Below are 18,651 nucleotides of genomic sequence, written 5' to 3'. Positions count from 1 at the left end.
CTGGCACACTTAATTTTTTTTTGTTGGAAAAACTTTCATTCTATTCATCAATATCATTACAGTATAAAGTACAACACATGTAACATAAATTACATCCAAGTCCGTAGACCATCTATTCATCAATTGGAACACACTGGCTTACATGTCACGGGCTCGAACCAATCGAGTTTATAAATTTATTAACTTACTGTAATATAACTGAATTGGTCTCAACACACTTAACTTCATCGAAGATGGACGCCGTACATGGATGGAGATCACCGGCGTGTGCTAGAAGCGGTTGGACGTGTGGGAGCGGCACGACTACGACTTGTCATCGCAGACAAGGGCGGGGCCGTCGTCCTAGCCGTTCTTGAGGTCGACGCACCTGGCTGCAGTGTCGTCGACCGGTTTGACGCCATCGTTGCTCCCGTTGACGTTCGTGTGGTCGCGGACCGAGTTGCTCTTGTTGACATTCTTGAGGTCGCAGAAGGAGCCACCGTCGCTGATGCTGCTGATGTTCTTGAGGTCGCATATATATTTGCCGTTGTTGGCGTTCTTGAGGTTGCATGTGTATTTGATGCTGTTGTCATTGAGGTCACGTACCGATTTGTTGTTGTTGACGTTCTTGTGGTCACGTGTGGATTTGTTGTTGTTGTCGTTCTTGAGGTGGCGGGTTGAACGGATGTTGCTGGTATTCTTGAGCCCGCGGGCTGAGCTGCCATTGCTGACGTTCTTAATGCGGTGGAGGAAGCCACCCTTGCTGAAGATCTTGAGGCCACAGGTGTAGTCACCCTTGGTGACGTTGTTGAGGCCACCAGCGGAGCCACTGTTGTTGATGGCGGTCTTGAGGTACTCGCCGGTGTTGGTGTTCTTGGGGTTGTGGGCGGTCCCGTCAATGACCTCACCTTCTTCTGACCGTGATACTTTCCTAGAAACATGACACGATTTTGTTTTGCTTCCTTTTCTTCTTCGAGATGAGGTGAGCTGAGCTGAGTGAGGTGGATGTGGTGTTTGCTTTGCTCCGGTTGGGTTGTGGAAGCCTGCATCGATGGCAATGTATATATATAGGAGCATAATTGGTTGTTGACGTGCTTAACCGGTCAGTCTCTTTTGCTTTGTTGGATACTAGATGACCCGTTGCGCCAATGGCACAAAGGGCGAGAGAAAACCAAGCATTGGAAGCAAGCTCGTCAGAATATTTAGTCATACGGAAATATATACTTAGGTACGATGCTGATGCATAGCATTATAAGAAGTTTTGATATCCATTTACAATGCTTTCAAAAAGCAAGCAACATAGGCAGAGATGCCTCGTATAGATAAGCATACATAGTTTGAGCAGAGAAGATTTCTTAGGCTCTTAGGCCGATTGTGGTCTTCTGAGGGTGTGCATGCATGAATAAGCAGACTTGTTGTTGTTGGATAATGCTTGCATGGGCATTCCTCTGAAGGACTTGTCATTTCTTCTTCCATCTAGATCCTCCATACGCCAACAATGAAAGTTTCCATGAACAGGGGTTTGTGCCAAGTTTGTTTTCCCATGTGCAACATCTCAAGTCTGCATTCAGAGTTTGGCCAAGTCACCCCAGAGAATTGCCAGGGTTTCCTCGGGAGGATTATCACACAGCAAGCATGTATAGTCATTAGCAACTCTGTAGTACCTCATGCGTGGCATATTTCTCATATTCAGCCTGTCAGCCAAGAGAAGCCAGGCGAACACCTTTCCATTTCATATTGCACCTGGCTTTCCAAATCCAGTTAAACGCAAAATCAACCGACATCTCTCTGAAGCAAATGAATAGTACCTATTTGTGAGAATGCTGCTGGAACCCCAACTTCTCATATGAGGACTGTAGAAGGAGCAATGTATGAAAGAAAAAGGAAGTCAAAGTTAGCAGAGAGAGAGAAAATATAAGGAATGCATTTATCATGCCTCATGCATGTAACTTCTCATAGTAAACTAAACGGAAGGCTGGCAAGCAAACTTGATTCAGCATAGCAAGGGGAGACCAGGCAAACAGAAAAATGAGGAATACGGTAACTGACTACTAATCCATCAAACTGTGAATTCCAGACCTTTGTTTCAATAGGAATATCCACGTCATGGACCGAAAAGAGGGCACAGACGATGAGCTATATCTAGGAATGAAGCAAATCACGTTAGAAAAGAAACCCTTCCGAGTTCATTGCTCTTGCGCACGCACCAATGAAATGGAAAATTGTTGTGCTTATGCCCATGATCAAGCCTCTCACACATAAAAGCTACAATGAGACCTAAAGGGAGGGAAGCTGGAGGAGAAAGGAGAGAGATGACCTGCGTCGCGAGCCTCCTGTAGTGCAAACGGTCGTCGTGGCACGCTATGGGCAGTGCTCAGAGAACTCTCAACTCTGGAGAGAATTGCTCAGAGTAGTCCAAACTGGTACAAAACAATACGTAAATTGTTTGCGTCAGTATATGATCCTTACGGTTTGAGAAGAGTTCAAAACTATCATACGAATTCTTGCAAGCCTTCCTACTCTACTGATCATGTAAAATCTGTGAAATTATTACAAGTATTTTTTTTCTCTAGAAATCTCCAATTTGATGTTTCAAGATGAGGAGTTGGAGACCATGCTAATGAAGTACATTATGGACGAAAATAAGCCCATTACACTATGACTATCTACATTATGCAATTCCCATCAAGTAAAACATAATGATTTAAACAACCTTCTATCAGGCTAAATTTGAGTTCTTGCATTCCTTTTATTTGACTCACACTTGCCTGCTGCTCTTAGCTAAAATGAGATTGCCTACTACTCTTAGCTAAAAGGAGGTGATTCGAATATAAGAACTATTTCTTCCGGAAATTATTGTGGCCATCAAGTTAATTCAAGCACTCAACATTCTACGACATACATGATCTAACTGTTGTAAGTATAGATGCTATCATAGAGTTATCTACAAAAGCTAAATAGGATTAAACACAAGACAAAATAAAAGTTTGTCACACCAAATCCCTGTCATGTAATCTCTTTCTCACTTTTAACTTCAAACCAACATCGAAAACAATAATAATCTAAAGCAAAATTAGATCAGACTCATTTGTTCATCGACACAGAAGCAAATAATTCACCTAATACTAAATCTAACTAAAAGGACTAACTGTAATTAATTGGCTAGGCTGCTCATCGAAAGAAAGCTCTGCATAAGAAGTAGACCTTGCAAAAACTTGGGATTAATCAGGTGGATCTAAAACAAAACATGTCCTTACCTCCTCCTGCAGTCCTGCTCCAACCCCTCGTGCATCTCGGCACCTTCTCACGTTAAGACTACGCATTGCCTAAATAAGCACTTGTGTCACATACTGAATCAAGAATAAAAAGGACAAAAAAGGAAAAGGGAAGGTGATATACATGAATGGATTCACCTACATGATTGTCGGTAGACCTTAATGGAGGCCGCTTATTTACTTTCAAATTGAAGAATGCCCATCTTCACACCACACATATAACTACAAAAATTAGAATCAACACACTTCAGCCTGTGCATTATATCCAGCATTAAACAGAGGAGAGGGCCATGAAGAAACATAATAAAGGCAAATTAAATAGGAGAGGTTCTGCTCTATGTGCATGGACAGTGAACACAGCTCGAAAAACACAAATGCTGCAAAGTTCGTAACTAATGTACAACTGAAAGGCATCGCTATTCCGTGAGAACAAATCAGTACGGTATGTATGATAAAACTGAAAGGTTGCAACTTTCACAACCAATGTATGATATGACAAAAACCACTTGGATCAAATCAAATAAATTTGTAGGTACTTACATAGAAGCTTAAAAGTAATATGAGAGTGTTTAAATTGTGCATGGACACTTGGACAGTGAACATAGCTCGCAACGCATCACATGCCGCAAATTTCACTTGATATCAGCCTCCTGTAAGAGCGTAAATGAGAAAAGTGCATAGAATATTTAGGAAGAGAGGGTCGTATTATGAGTTTTGTTTTAACATGAGCCAAGGAAAAAAAGTTATAGTACACATTCCCGGCATCCTCTTCTTTCTTTTTTCCTATGTGCATTAGTACATTTTTCTATATATAAGGGTCTCTAGTTCTCGCAATCAAGCAAAAGTGAGAAAATAACACAATGGAAGAAGCAGATAGACAACCGCCTATGATTTTTTTTTGCGTGGCTATTGTCAAAAAGGTTTTCAAAATATGAAATGAAAAAAAATATCAATGGTACCATGACCTGAATTAAGTGGTAGCATGAATTGGTGCCTGTGAAGCAAGAGTGAAAAATCAAGAACCTACAAACAAAATCTTTTGGATAACATGTGTGCATTACATGGTTGCAAAGGGTTAGAGGCAAATTACCTATCCTTGACTAAGAACTAATTGACAAGCTGCTGCAGCTACCATACACGCCACAGCTAAATACATCCACATAGATTGTAGGACAGCCTATAGGCACCTAGGTACCCAAAAAAATATGTCCAACATAGTTAGCATCAATTAGCAGGGGCTGAAATAAGCAGAGCGGACTATACACAGAAGTAAAAGGCATTTTATCATTGGGAAATCATTGGGTCTGGGCATGTGAAAATACCCCATGGCTCTGGAGATGAAGGATGGCTACAACAATCAAAAGAAAAGCATGTAGCTTTGACATTCAGTTGTTTCAGTAATGCCCAAAGTATATGATATAAAGTTCTGTGAATATCCAATCCAACCCTGCAAGCGTTTGAAGGAACATGAGTTAGCTCCAAATGATATAATTTGATAAGGGATCTTACAGTCCTCAAGTAACTCATTTACATGGTTTCCAAATCGTGGGGTACACGATTCTAAAATATAGTCAGTTAGAGCAGCTCACATGCATCAATAACATCTCTGTGTTGGCATCAGAAGCTATTTTAATGGGCAAAAATCCCCAAATAATCACATGGACAAAGAAAAGCTATTTTCATGAAAGGAAATGCACAGCGACATGATCTGGGTTAACATCATAGATATTGATAGGCCACATGAACATAGAAACGCCCATGGTCTCCCACATCAAACATGCCATCATGGCCGTGTGAGGAGGCTTAATTTCCCTTGTGGCCATGATATGCAAGAATTCCATGTGCTCTTTCCAGACGCTCATGTTTCCGTGTGTTGTTTCTTTGAAGGATGTTGTTCTTCAGATAAGGGTGTGACAAAGAATTAGTGCTACTTGATGTGCAACCTAATCGTACTTCCCGAATTCATATATATGTCTGTCAGGTTTGGTACGTACGAGCCCCATCTTATTCTTTATTCCAGTTTCTTTCAAGAATCAAGACTACAAGGACGACAACCCAGGTTAGTAACAAATAATTGAGTTTCAGTTCCTTAAAAAAACTGTTGTTGTGTTTCAGCTCTGTAAGCCCCATCTTATTCTTTATTTCAATTTCTTTCAGGAATCAAGACTGCCAAGGACAACCCAGCTGGTTAGTAATAAATAATTGTGTTTCAGTTCCTTTTACAAAATGTAGTTGTGTTTCAGTTATGTAAGTACAAAGTGCATGCTTCATATTGTCAATGAACTCCTCAATAAAAAAGATGCATGATGTATAGTTCTGTCCCTCCCCTGCTCTTAACTCTTTTCTCTAGATGTTCTCTTCTTTTAATCCTTGCCGCTCTGATTGCTCTGTATAAAATGCTACCTGCTTATGAAATTAAAAGAGCACTTGCTGGGTATTAAGTATTTACACCATACAACTACAATCCTTTTAGAAACTGATGCTTTGGTTGGAACAGAAAAGATAAAAGCATGCGAAGTATGGAATTATGTATACAAGGCACAACCTTCAGCAACAAGACTTAGAAATTGTTCTCATTCTCATGCTATAATAAATATTTGCTTACAATATTGCTTGATACGTTTGGATGTCTATAACATATATCTCAGCTTTAGCTCATGTCTCGCTTGATGATATGATATCTAAGTTTTAGGTGTTCTTTATCGGTACAATCATATGGGCGCCATAGTTTATTATTCTGTTCATATTTTATTTTTTCCTGTGTTACAAGACTTGGCTATATAAATTTGTGCATTTGGGTAGAGGTGAACAAATGCCTCTTATGAACTCATTTTAATCCAATCAAGTATACTAGAATTATTTCGGTGCTCTTACCTGCCAATTTGGCAACTGAGGATTGTAACACCTACACTTTAGTGTTAAATCTCTTTATGTTCATACAACATGTAGTATTGTTCAACATTTCAAATGTAAAATATCAATAACCCAATGGATCTTTAGCTGATGTAGTATTTTCTATTCATTCATTAGGCACAATATTTTCTCCAAATCAACTCATAGAAGATAGAAAGTCCCGCAGCAACGCGGGGGTATCATCTAGTTACATAGAAAAATTATAAACACATGCATGTTGTGGTACGAGCGGCGATCCATCGCATGTCCGTTGGGGATTGCGCACAAGGCAAGCTATATTTACTATGTTTTTTGTCCGTTGGTTCGTGTAAGTCCGGTTTACTATTTTTCCTTTTCCCTTTTCATCTTTTTTTGTTTCTTTAGTTTCATTTGGTTTTTCACCGAGTTTTTTGATTTTCCTTTTTTCCTTCATTTTGCATTGGTTGTCTTTGTTTTCTCATTGGGTTTTCTGGTTTTCTTCGTTATACTTTTCTTTTATTATGTTTCTTTCTTATTTTCCTAAGTTCTCTTCGGTTTTTCGCTTTTCTTTTATGTTTCTTTGTCGGCTTTTATTGGTTCTTTTGTTCTTTTTTTTCCCACACAAGTCTCTTTTTTTCTCAGTGCACAATGTACAATTATAGAGCACAAGTGAAGCATTTTTATGATACAATTTGAATATTTTTCACATGAATGATGTATATTTTTATATACATTTTTTGACACTTTTTTGAATATGCAATAAAAATTCCAAATACATGTTGTACATATTATTAATACAAATAAACGTTTATTGTCCTTCTTGGACGTTTTTCTACATTTTTAAAAATACACCGAACATATATTTGACTCGCCAGATTTTTTTTAAAATTGACGCGTATATTTGTTTAATGGTACAATGCATTTTTTTACCATCTGCAAATATTTTTGTTTGATACTTTTTTTGAAAATGACAGATGTCAGAAAATATTTTTGGAACTCATGAATATTTTCGTTAAATGGTACATACATTCCTTCGAATTACACGGACATTTTGAAATACATGTAACATTTTCTAAATGTCACAAATATTTTTCATACACGAGATTAACATTTTTTAAATACGATGAATATTGTTTGTACAATATTGTTATGTAATGGGTCATGGTTTCAAAAAAATTATTGGAATTTCAAAAATCTTCCCTTATCCAAGTTTTGTTCCGAATTCATAATTTTCAAAAAATATTTTTGTTTTCCATATTTTAATTCACAAATTCAAAAATGTGTTGCATTTCAAAATTTTCAGGATTATAAACAAAATGCTTATGCTTCAACAATTTGTTCGCAATTACGAAAAATTCTGTTATTCTTAAATACAAATAAAAAATGTTCATGGCTTTAAAAATTGTATGTACTTTCCTCAAAAAGTTTAAATTTCAAATTTTCTGATGTTAAAATAAGATTTTCAAAAAAAATCCCTTTACTTGATCACAATTTCCAATAAATGTTTGAAAATTTGCAAAAAGTTTTGGATCTGCCGCTACTTGTTAATGTTTCCCGCTGGTTATAAGCCACTCACACATGTGAGGTCCACTGATAGCAACCGCCCTTCACTAGCGACGGGTCCAGAGGTCGGTACCTTTTGGGGGCAGCATTTTTTTCCGATTTTTTTACAACGCAACTCGCAAGAGCGCTCTGAATGGGCCGGGCCATCAGGACTCCGCCCGTGCATCGTGAGCCTATTTGACAGAATACGCGTCCCACTGCTAGCGCGAGCGCTATATCTCGCTTTAGGCGTGTGCTTGTCATGTCTCGCTGAAGGGAATGCCCTGCTCTGTAACTACTGGGCAGCACCGTTAGTGTACGCTTTGAAAAAAAGAAGAAGAAAAATGGAAGAAAAACATGATTCAATCGTTGGTCTTCCAGCTCACAGGCATCTCTGCTGGCCACTATGCCAGTTTCAGATTTGCATAAAATCCAAGGGCGCGACGTAGGTGAGGGTAAAAGAGTTGGCTTTGCATTAGTTTTTCCTGGATTTGGTTTTTGTTTTTTTCCTCGGTTTTCTTTTTTCACCGGTTTTCTTCGTTCTGCCACTGTTTTTTTCCTTCTCTCCTCTTTTATTTGGGTTTCTCTTTTTTTTTTCCTTTTTTTTTCTCCATTTTTTTTCGGTTTTCTTCTAGCTTTTATGTTTTTATTTTCATTGTTTTTGTCGGTTTCCTTCTTTTTCTAGTTTATATGTTTTTTCTGGGTTTTCATTCTGCATTTTTCGCATATGTCCAGAGGATTTTTCCATACACATTTAACGTTATTCAAATACTTTATTTACATTTTTGAAATACTAGTTCAACATTTTTAAAAATACTTGATTAACATTTTCATATATATGGTCAAAATATTTCATTTTAATAGAAGGTCAACATTTTTTCTATACGCATTCAACATTATTCAAAACATTGGTTTATATTCTCTCAAATACTTTTCGAGCATTCAAAATTTTTTAAATGTGTACACAAAAAATGTTGGTCAAGTATTAAAAAAATTGTGAATTTATTTATGATGTACATAAACATGTTGATCAATCATTTGAAGAAATTTGGATCAAGTATTTGAAAAATGTTAAATGTGTATAGAAAAAAATATTGACCATGTATTAAAAATGATGAATTATTTTTATCATCTATATAAATATTTTAATAATCAAATAAAAAAATGTTGATTAAGCTTTTGAAAAATATTAAATGGTTATAGAAAAAATGTTGACCATGTAATAAAAATGAATTATATTACTCATGTGTATAAAAAATTTAATCAAGCATTTGAAAAATGTTGGACAAGTATTTGAAAAATGTGAAATATCTATAATAAATGTTGAACATGTATTAAAAATGATAAAAAATTATCATGTACATAAGAATGTTAATCAACTATTAAAACATTATTGGACAAGTATTTGAAAAATGTTGATCAATCATTTGAACAATCTTAAATGTTTATAAAAAATTTGTAGACCATGTATTCAAAACGTATGATTTTTTTGATCATGTATATAAAAATGTGAATCAAGGATTTGAAAGAATGTTGAACAAGTATTTAAAAAATATTTATCAATCATTTGGAATGTGTTAAATGTGAATAGAAAAAATGTTGATCATATATAACCAAACTGTAAAATTTGTATTGGAAAAATGATAAACCTATATTAGTAAAATGTTGTTGACCTATTCAAAAAATGTAGGATAATTTAGAAAATAATAAATAAAACTGAAATATAGAAAAAATAAAGAGAAGAAAAAAAAGCAGAAAAATGCTAAAAAGAATGAAAAAATAGAGAAGAAAGAAGGAAAAAGAGTGAAAATAAAAGAAAGAAAAGGAGAATACAAAAAACAAAAGAAAAAGAAAATAAAACAAAATATGTGAAAACTGACAGAAAGTTTAAAAATAAGAAGAAAAAAACTGACTCAAATGGCATCGCCACTTGTACTTATGACGAATGGAATGCGGTCATAGTGGCTAGCAACGCGCCTGATATCCCTTGCGGCCAGGGATCCAGCCCTGGCTCTCTCTTTCGCTACCTTTTTATTTTAGGGCGCCCGAACGGGCCAGCCCAATTACCTCAGAGCCTGCAGCGAGACTTCTCTAGCGACTCGTTTAAGGCGATAAATTGTCGCTGTGATAGTCACGCTCGAATGGGCCGGCCGAGTTACCTTGGAGTCTTCAGCGAGACTTCTCTTGCGACTCGCTTAAGGCGATAAATAGTCGTGCCCATTGCTAGAGGTACGGGGCAGACATCACGCCAAATACATAAGCGAATATGTTATTTGGCACACATCACGTCAAATACGTGCAACAGGTACGGGGCGCTCAAACAGTCGATGATAAGAAATAATGGGCTGGCCCATTTAGCTCCACCCTCTTTCGTTTTTTTAGGATTCCTACATTTTTTTTCTTTTCCCATTATGATTTTTTGTAGGCATTTTTTACCCTTTTTTGTTTGTTTTTTTTCACTTTTTTCATTTTTCGCCTTTTCATCTCCTATTTCATTATTTCGTATTAAATTCATGAATATATTTAAAATTCTTGAAAATTTTCAAATCTCTGAACCTATTAAAGTTTTTGAACATTTTAAAACTCATTATTTTTTTAAAATGCACAAACATTTTGTATTTGCCATTTTTCTGACTGTGTCTACTCTTCAAGTTATGAACATAATTTTAAATCGATGAAATTTTTTCACTTCCTTGAACATGTTTCGAATTTGTGAACTTTTTTCAAATTTGCAGAAAAATTCCAAAAAAAGTGGCAAACAGAAGGGGCGAGCAAGCCTGGAAGCGTTACTGGGCCAAGGCCTAGGAGCGGGCAGCGTGTGTGATGAGCAATATGTCCTGCCCGCCACTGCTAACTTCTGGATATAAATATTTATTTATGCGGGTGACTACATTGCCCGTCATTGCTATCTGTTGGATATAAAGTAAGGTTTTTTTAGAGGGTCACCCTAATATATCTGTGGTGGGCATAGTAAGGGCCTGCCACTGAAACTCCACGTAGCAGTGGCGGGTGGGCTGCCCTGCCCACCAGTGGTCACTTTCAGCACGCGGGCAAATTTCAGGGAGTTTTCTTGTGGCGGTCGCTCCTGCCCACCCGCTACTGTTGAGCTACAAATAGTGGCTGGTACACTTTATTACCAGCCACAACTATATATCCAAAATATCTGTGGCGGGTGACTGCCTTTGTCCGCCACTAATTTAAGTTCACCTATAATCCTTTTTCCAGTAGTGATATGTCAACTTGCCAAACTAATCTTGCAAGACTAGATTTGACGAATAGACAATCCGCATTCTCTTTATGCCCACAAAAGTGACATTCATTCCATTCCAACCCCTTTTGATCAAGTTATCATTTATTAGAATGCTTTTCTGAGAATTAACCACAAGAGGACCTTGATTTTCTGTTGTAATTTCAGCTTCCAAATACCTCTATAGCCTACCAAGGCAGAGGATTTAAGAAAGAGGTATAAATCCTTAACTAGAAATGTATTCTTGCTATTAAGATTCCACTTCACTCTATCTATCACACAACACGACATTATCCACCAAGCTCTTCATTTCCCCCTGATTGCTCAGTATACACTCCATGAAGGTTTCTCCAGAAGTTGATACACTCCCATAGAGCTTCTTGACATGCTTAACAGTAAGCATCTTCGTAAAAGAGATGTTATAAATTATGGGAACTTATTCAGCAAGGGGTTTATCCCCTAATCACACATATTCCCATAGTAGAGTTTTGGCTCCATCTCCTATCACTCTACTGGTGGGGCTAATGAAGGTTTCTCCAACTTTCATCTGCCCTTGCCAAAAATGGGAGCCACTAGCTCCATTGTCAAGTCCAGTGAGGGTTTGATCATGCAAGTATATACTAGTACCAATAAGCAACTCCTTCGTATATACCATCAGAATATCCAACCTCCAAAGCAACTTAATCAATAAGATTTATTCATAACCTCCAAATCCACAATCCCCAAACTACCGGGGCTCTTAGGCATGCAAAAAACTGGCCAATTTACTAGATGATATTTTCTATTGTCCCGAGTCTCCTACCAAGCCATCCTGGCTCTGCTATAATTCATTGTATTAAGCACCCCTCTTCCAAGCTTCCAAAAAGGACAATTTTTATTCTTATCAACCAAAGTGAAATACAACTTTGGTTGATTCTTATCTCCACCAAGTTATATAGTGGAATACAAGTCAGATAAGAATCAACCAAAGTGATCCTATCTCTAATGGACAATAAATTACCAATCCATCCAGGCTTCTATTTCCCTTTTTTCCTCTGTAGGAACCCATTGTGAATTACTCATTCTTTTAGCATCCACAAGGAGCCCCAAATATTTCAGATGTAAAAGCCCAGCCTCAAAAGTGAAAGACCGCGGGCTTGTACAAACTTTTTTGATTTATTGTATCACTCTATTTTGGCAACTCCTATGTGCCGCATTTTGCGGCAAATAGCCAAAAGGGTTCCAACCATAGCCCCTAGCAAAAGCTTCTCCCAGCACCATCTTGATCCTAAGGACTCCTTCCTTGATTGGGTCTTTATATGTCTTGTTTTTTTGCAAGATTCTCTAAGTCTTTAAGATAATTGGATCGGCTAAAAGCAACAATAACATGATAATGAACAATTAATTTATCAAATCACGCACTATTTCTTGTCTTCCAGATAATCCAACAATTTTTCACCCTCCCCTTAGAACTAAATGTCTTTGATTTATAGGGAAGGACTGTAGCCAAGTTCCCAGTATCTCAGCCATCCCTTCAGGTGGTCTAGGTCGTCAAAGTCACATATGACAACTTGGCAAACTAATCTTGCAAGACTACATTTGATGAAAAGACAATCCACATTCTCTTTATCCCACAAAAGTGTCATTTATCATTACCAATCTAGCCCCTTTTGACCAGGTTATCCTTTGTTAGAATGCTATTTGTAAGCATTAACCATAAGAACACCTTGATTTTCTGAGGTATTTCATCTTCCAAATATCTCTATAGCCTACCAAGGCAGTGGATTTAAGAAAGAGGTATAAATCCCCAACCAAAAACTTATTCTTTTATTAAGATTCCACTTCACTCTATCTGTCACACACCACGACATTATCCACCAAGCTCTTCATTTTCCCCCATTGCTCGGCATAGCCTCCATGCAAGGTTGTCCTGAGGTTGATACACTCCCATCCAACCTTCTTGACATGCTTAACAGTTACCGTCTTGGTAAGAGAGATGTTATAAATTTTGGGAACCTATTCAACAAGGCGTTTATCCCCTAATCACACATGTTCCCTTAGTGGAGTTTTGGCACCATGTCCATGTTGGAAATATGCCCTAGAGGCAATAATAAAAGTATTATTATTATATTTCCTTGTTCATGATAATTGTCTTTTATTCATGCTATAATTGTATTATCCGGAAATCATAATACACGTGTGAATACATAGACCATAATATGTCCCTAGTAAGCCTCTAGTTGACTAGCTCGTTGATCAACAGATAGTCATGGTTTCCTGACTATGGACATTGGATGTCGTTGATAACGGGATCACATCATTAGGAGAATGATGTGATGGACAAGACCCAATCCTAAGCATAACACAAGATCGTGTAGTTCGTTTTGCTAGAGCTTTTCCAATGTCAAGTATCTCTTCCTTAGACCATGAGATCGTGTAACTCCCGGATACCGTAGGAGTGCTTTGGGTGTACCAAACGTCACAGCGTAACTGGGTGACTATAAAGGTGCACTACAGGTATCTCTGAAAGTGTCTGTTGGGTTGACACGGATCGAGACTGGGATTTGTCACTCCGTATGACGGAGAGGTATCACTAGGCCCACTCGGTAGTGCATCATCATAATGAGCTCAAAGTGACCAAGTGTTTGGTCACGGGATCATGCATTATGGTACGACTAAAGTGACTTGCCGGCAACGAGATTGAACGAGGTATTGGGATACCGACGATCGAATCTCGGGCAAGTAACATACCGTCTGACAAAGGGAATATTATACGGGGTTGATTGAATCCTCGACATCGTGGTTCATCCGATGATATTATCGAGGAGCATGTGGGAGCCAACATGGGTATCCAGATCCCGCTGTTGGTTATTGCCCGAGAGCCGTCTCGGTCATGTCTACGTGTCTCCCGAACCTGTAGGGTCTACACACTTAAGGTTCGGTGACGCTAGGGTTAGAAGGAAGACTTGTATGTGATTACCGAATGTTGTTTGGAGTCCCGGATGAGATCCCGGACGTCACGAGGAGTTCCGGAGTGGTCCGGAGGTAAAGATTTATATATGGGAAGTTGTCAAACGGACACCGGAAAGTTTCGGGGTCATATCGGTATTGTACCGGGGCCACCGGAGAGGTTCCGGGGGTCCACCGGGAGGGGCCACCCCTCTCGGAGGGCCTCATGGGCCACAAGGGGCAGGGAACCAGCCCCTGGAGGGCTGGGCGCCCCCCCTCCTTGGGCCCATGCGCCTAGGGTTGGGGGGAACCCTAGTGGGGGGCGCCCCCTTTGCTTGGGGGGCAAGCCCCCCTCCCTAGCCGCCGCCCCCCCTCTAGATCTCATCTAGAGGGGCCGGCCCCCCTTGCCCCTTCCCCTATAAATAGAGGGGTGAGGGGAGGGCTGCAACACACTTCCAAGGCGCAGCCCCTCCCCTCCCCAACACCTCTCCTCCTCCGCGTGTGCTTGGCGAAGCCCTGCCGGAGAACTGTCACTCCATCACCACCACGCCGTCGTGCTGCTGTTGGAGCCTTCTTCCTCAACCTCTCCTTCCCCCTTGCTGGATCAAGAAGGAGGAGACATCATCCACTCCGTACGTGTGTTGAACGCGGAGGTGTCGTCCGTTCGGCACTCGGTCATCGGTGATTTGGATCACGGCGAGTACGACTCCATCATCCCCGTTCCATTGAACGCTTCCGCACGCGATCTACAAGTGGTATGTAGATGCAATCACTCTCCCATGACTCGTTGCTAGATGAACTCGTAGATGGATCTTGGTGAAACCGTAGGAAAAATTTTAATTTTCTGCAACGTTCCCCAATAGTGGCATCATGAGCTAGGTCTATGCGTAGTTCTCTATTGCACGAGTAGAACACAATTTGTTGTGGGCGTAGATGTTGTCAACTTTCTTGCCGCTACTAGTCTTATCTTGCTTCAGCGGTATTGTGGGATGAAGCGGCCCGGACCGACCTTACACGTACGCTTACGTGAGACTCGTTCCACCGACTGACATGCACTAGTTGCATAAGGTGGGTAGCGGGTGTCTGTCTCTCCCACTTTAGTTGGAGCGGATTCGATGAAAACGGTCCTTATGAAGGGTAAATAGAAGTTGACAGATCACGTTGTGTCTTTCACGTAGGTAAGAAAACGTTCTTGCTAGAACCCTATTGCAGCCACGTAAAAACTTGCAACAACAATTAGAGGACGTCTAACTTGTTTTTGCAGCAAGTGTTTTGTGATGTGATATGGCCAAAGTTGTGATGAATGATGAATGATATATGTGATGTATGAGATCATGTTCTTGTAATAGGAATCACGACTTGCATGTTGATGAGTATGACAACCGGCAGGAGCCATAGGAGCTGTCTTTATTTTTTGTATGACCTGCGTGTCATTGAAGAACGCCATGTAAATTACTTTACTTTATTGCTAAACGCGTTAGCCATAGAAGTAGAAGTAGTCGTTGGCGTGACAACTTCATGAAGACACGATGATGGAGATCATGATGATGGAGATCATGGTGTCATGCCGGTGACAAGATGATCATGGAGCCCCGAAGATGGAGATCAAAGGAGCTATATGATATTGGCCATATCATGTCACTACTATATAATTGCATGTGATGTTTATTATGTTTATGCATGTTGTTTACTTAGAACGACGGTAGTAAATAAGATGATCCCTCACAATAATTTCAAGAAAGTGTTCTCCCTAACTGTGCACCGTTGCTAAAGTTCGTCGTTTCGAAGCACCATGTGATGATCGGGTGTGATAGATCCTTACGTTCACATACAACGGGTGTAAGACAGTTTTACACATGCAAAACACTTAGGTTAACTTGACGAGCCTAGCATGTACAGACATGGCCTCGGAACACAAGAGACCAAAAGGTCGAACATGAGTCGTATGGAAGATACGATCAACATGGAGATGTTCACCGACGATGACTAGTCCGTCTCACGTGATGATCGGACACGGCCTAGTCGACTCGGATCATGTAACACTTAGATGACTAGAGGGATGTCAAATCTGAGTGGGAGTTCATTAAATAATTTGATTGGATGAACTTTATTATCATGAACAATAGTCTAAAATCTTTGCAAAATGTCTTGTAGATCAAATGGCCAACGCTCATGTCACCATGAACTTCAACGCGTTCCTAGAGAAAACCAAGCTGAAAGATGATGGCAGCAACTATTCGGACTGGGTCCGGAACCTGAGGATTATCCTTATAGCTGCCAAGAAACAATATGTCCTAGAAGCACCGCTAGGTGATGCACCCATCCCAGAGAACCAAGACGTTATGAACGCTTGGCAGTCTCGTGCTGATGATTACTCCCTCGTTCAGTGCGGCATGCTTTACAGCTTAGAACCGGGGCTCCAAAAGCGTTTTGAGCAACACGGAGCATATGAGATGTTCGAGGAGCTGAAACTAGTTTTCCAAGCTCATGCCCGGGTCGAGAGATATGAAGTCTCCGACAAGTTCTACAGTTGTAAGATGGAGGAAAATAGTTCTGTCAGTGAGAACATACTCAAAATGTCTGGGTTGCACAACCGCCTGTCTCAGCTGGACATTAACCTCCCGGACGAGGCGGTCATTGACAGAATCCTTCAGTCGCTCCCACCAAGCTACAAGAGCTTTGTGATGAACTACAATATGCAGGGGATGGTTAAAACTATTCCTGAAGTATTTTCAATGCTGAAGTCGGCAGAGGTAGAAATCAAGAAGGAACATCAAGTGTTGATGGTCAATGAAACCACTAAGTTTAAGAAGGGCAAGGGTAAGAAGAACTTCAAGAAGGACGGCAAGGATGTTGCCGCACCTGGTAAGCCAGTTGCCAGGAAAAAGTCAAAGAATGGACCCAAGCCTGAGACTGAGTGCTTTTATTGCAAAGGGAAGGGTCACTGGAAGCGGAACTGCCCCAAATACTTAGCAGACAAGAAGGCCGGCAACACTAAAGTTATATTTGATATACATGTAATTGATGTGTACCTTACCAGTACTCGTAGTAACTCCTGGGTATTTGATACCGGTGCCGTTGCTCATGTATGTAACTCACAACAGGAGTTGCGGAATAAACGGAGACTGGCGAAGGACGAGGTGACGATGCGCGTCGGGAATGGTTCCAAGGTTGATGTGATCGCCGTCGCCACGCTACCTCCACATTTACCTACGGGATTAGTTTTAAACCTCAATAATTGTTATTTAGTGCCAAGTTTGAGCATGAACATTGTATCAGGATCTCGTTTAATACGAGATGGCTACTCATTTAAATCCGAGAATAATGGTTGTTCTATTTATATGAGAGAAATGTTTTATGGTCATGCTCCGATGGTCAATGGTTTATTCTTAATGAATCTCGAACGTAATGTTACACATATTCATAGTGTGAATACCAAGAGATGTAAAGTTGATAATGATAGTCCCACATACTTGTGGCACTGCCGCCTTGGTCACATTGGTGTCAAGCGCATGAAGAAGCTCCATGCTGATGGACTTTTAGAGTCTCTCGATTATGAATCATTTGACACATGCGAACCATGCCTTATGGGCAAAATGACCAAGACTCCGTTCTCCGGAACAATGGAGCAAGCAACCAATTTATTGGAAATCATACATACCGATGTATGCGGTCCAATGAGCGTTGAGGCTCGCGGAGGATATCGTTATGTTCTCACTCTCACTGATGACTTGAGTAGATATGGGTATGTCTACTTGATGAAACACAAGTCTGAGACCTTTGAAAAGTTCAAGGAATTTCAGAATGAAGTAGAGAATCAACGTGACTGAAAGATAAAATTCTTACGATCGGATCGTGGAGGAGAATATTTAAGTCACGAATTTGGTACACACTTAAGGAAATGTGGAATTGTTTCACAACTCACGCCGCCTGGAACACCTCAGCGTAACGGTGTGTCTGAACGTCGTAATCGCACTCTATTGGATATGGTGTGATCTATGATGTCACTCACTGATTTACCTCTATCATTTTGGGGATACGCTCTAGAGACAGCTACATTCACTTTAAATAGGGCACCGTCTAAATCCGTTGAGACGACACTGTATGAATTATGGTTTGGGAAGAAACCTAAGCTGTCGTTTCTAAAAGTTTGGGGATGCGATGCTTATGTCAAGAAACTTCAACCTGAAAAGCTCGAACCAAGTCGGAAAAATGTGTCTTCATAGGATACCCTAAGGAAACCATTGGGTATACCTTCTACCTTAGATCCGAAGGCAAGATCTTTGTTGCCAAGAACGGATCCTTTCTGGAAAAAGAGTTTCTCTCGAAAGGAGTAAGTGGGAGGAAAGTAGAACTCGATGAAGTACTACCTCTTGAACCGGAAAGTAGTGCAGCTCAGGAAAATGTTCCTGTGGTGCCTACACCGACTGGAGAGGAAATTAATGATGATGATCAAGGTACTTCGGATCAAGTTGCTACTGAACTTCGTAGGTCCACTAGGACACGTTCCGCACCAGAGTGGTACGGCAACCCTGTCTTGGAAATCATGTTGTTAGACAACGGTGAACCTTCGAACTATGAAGAAGCGATGGCGGGCCCAGATTCCAACAAATGGCTTGAAGCCATGCAATCCGAGATAGGATCCATGTATGAAAACAAAGTATGGACTTTGACAGACTTGCCCGATGATCGGCGAGCGATAGAAAACAAATGGATCTTTAAGAAGAAGACGGACGCGGATGGTAATGTTACCATCTATAAAGCTCGACTTGTCGCTAAGGGTTATCGACAAGTTCAAGGGATTGACTA

General features: G+C 40.0%; 1 protein-coding gene across 1 annotated transcript; it reads right to left on the bottom strand.

The window, feature by feature from the left end:
* Window positions 1-257: 257 nt before the first annotated feature.
* Window positions 258-920, bottom strand: LOC119341716 (mucin-5AC-like). Its single transcript, XM_037613576.1, has one exon. It carries the CDS (start codon window positions 918-920, stop codon window positions 258-260), a length of 663 nt encoding a protein of 220 aa, XP_037469473.1.
* Window positions 921-18,651: the final 17,731 nt, after the last annotated feature.

Source organism: Triticum dicoccoides, chromosome 7B, assembly GCF_002162155.2.
Source record: "Triticum dicoccoides isolate Atlit2015 ecotype Zavitan chromosome 7B, WEW_v2.0, whole genome shotgun sequence".
Taxonomy (NCBI): Eukaryota; Viridiplantae; Streptophyta; class Magnoliopsida; order Poales; family Poaceae; genus Triticum; species Triticum dicoccoides.
Note: the sequence above shows the minus strand (reverse complement) of the source record. Positions and strands in the feature narration are given on the sequence as shown.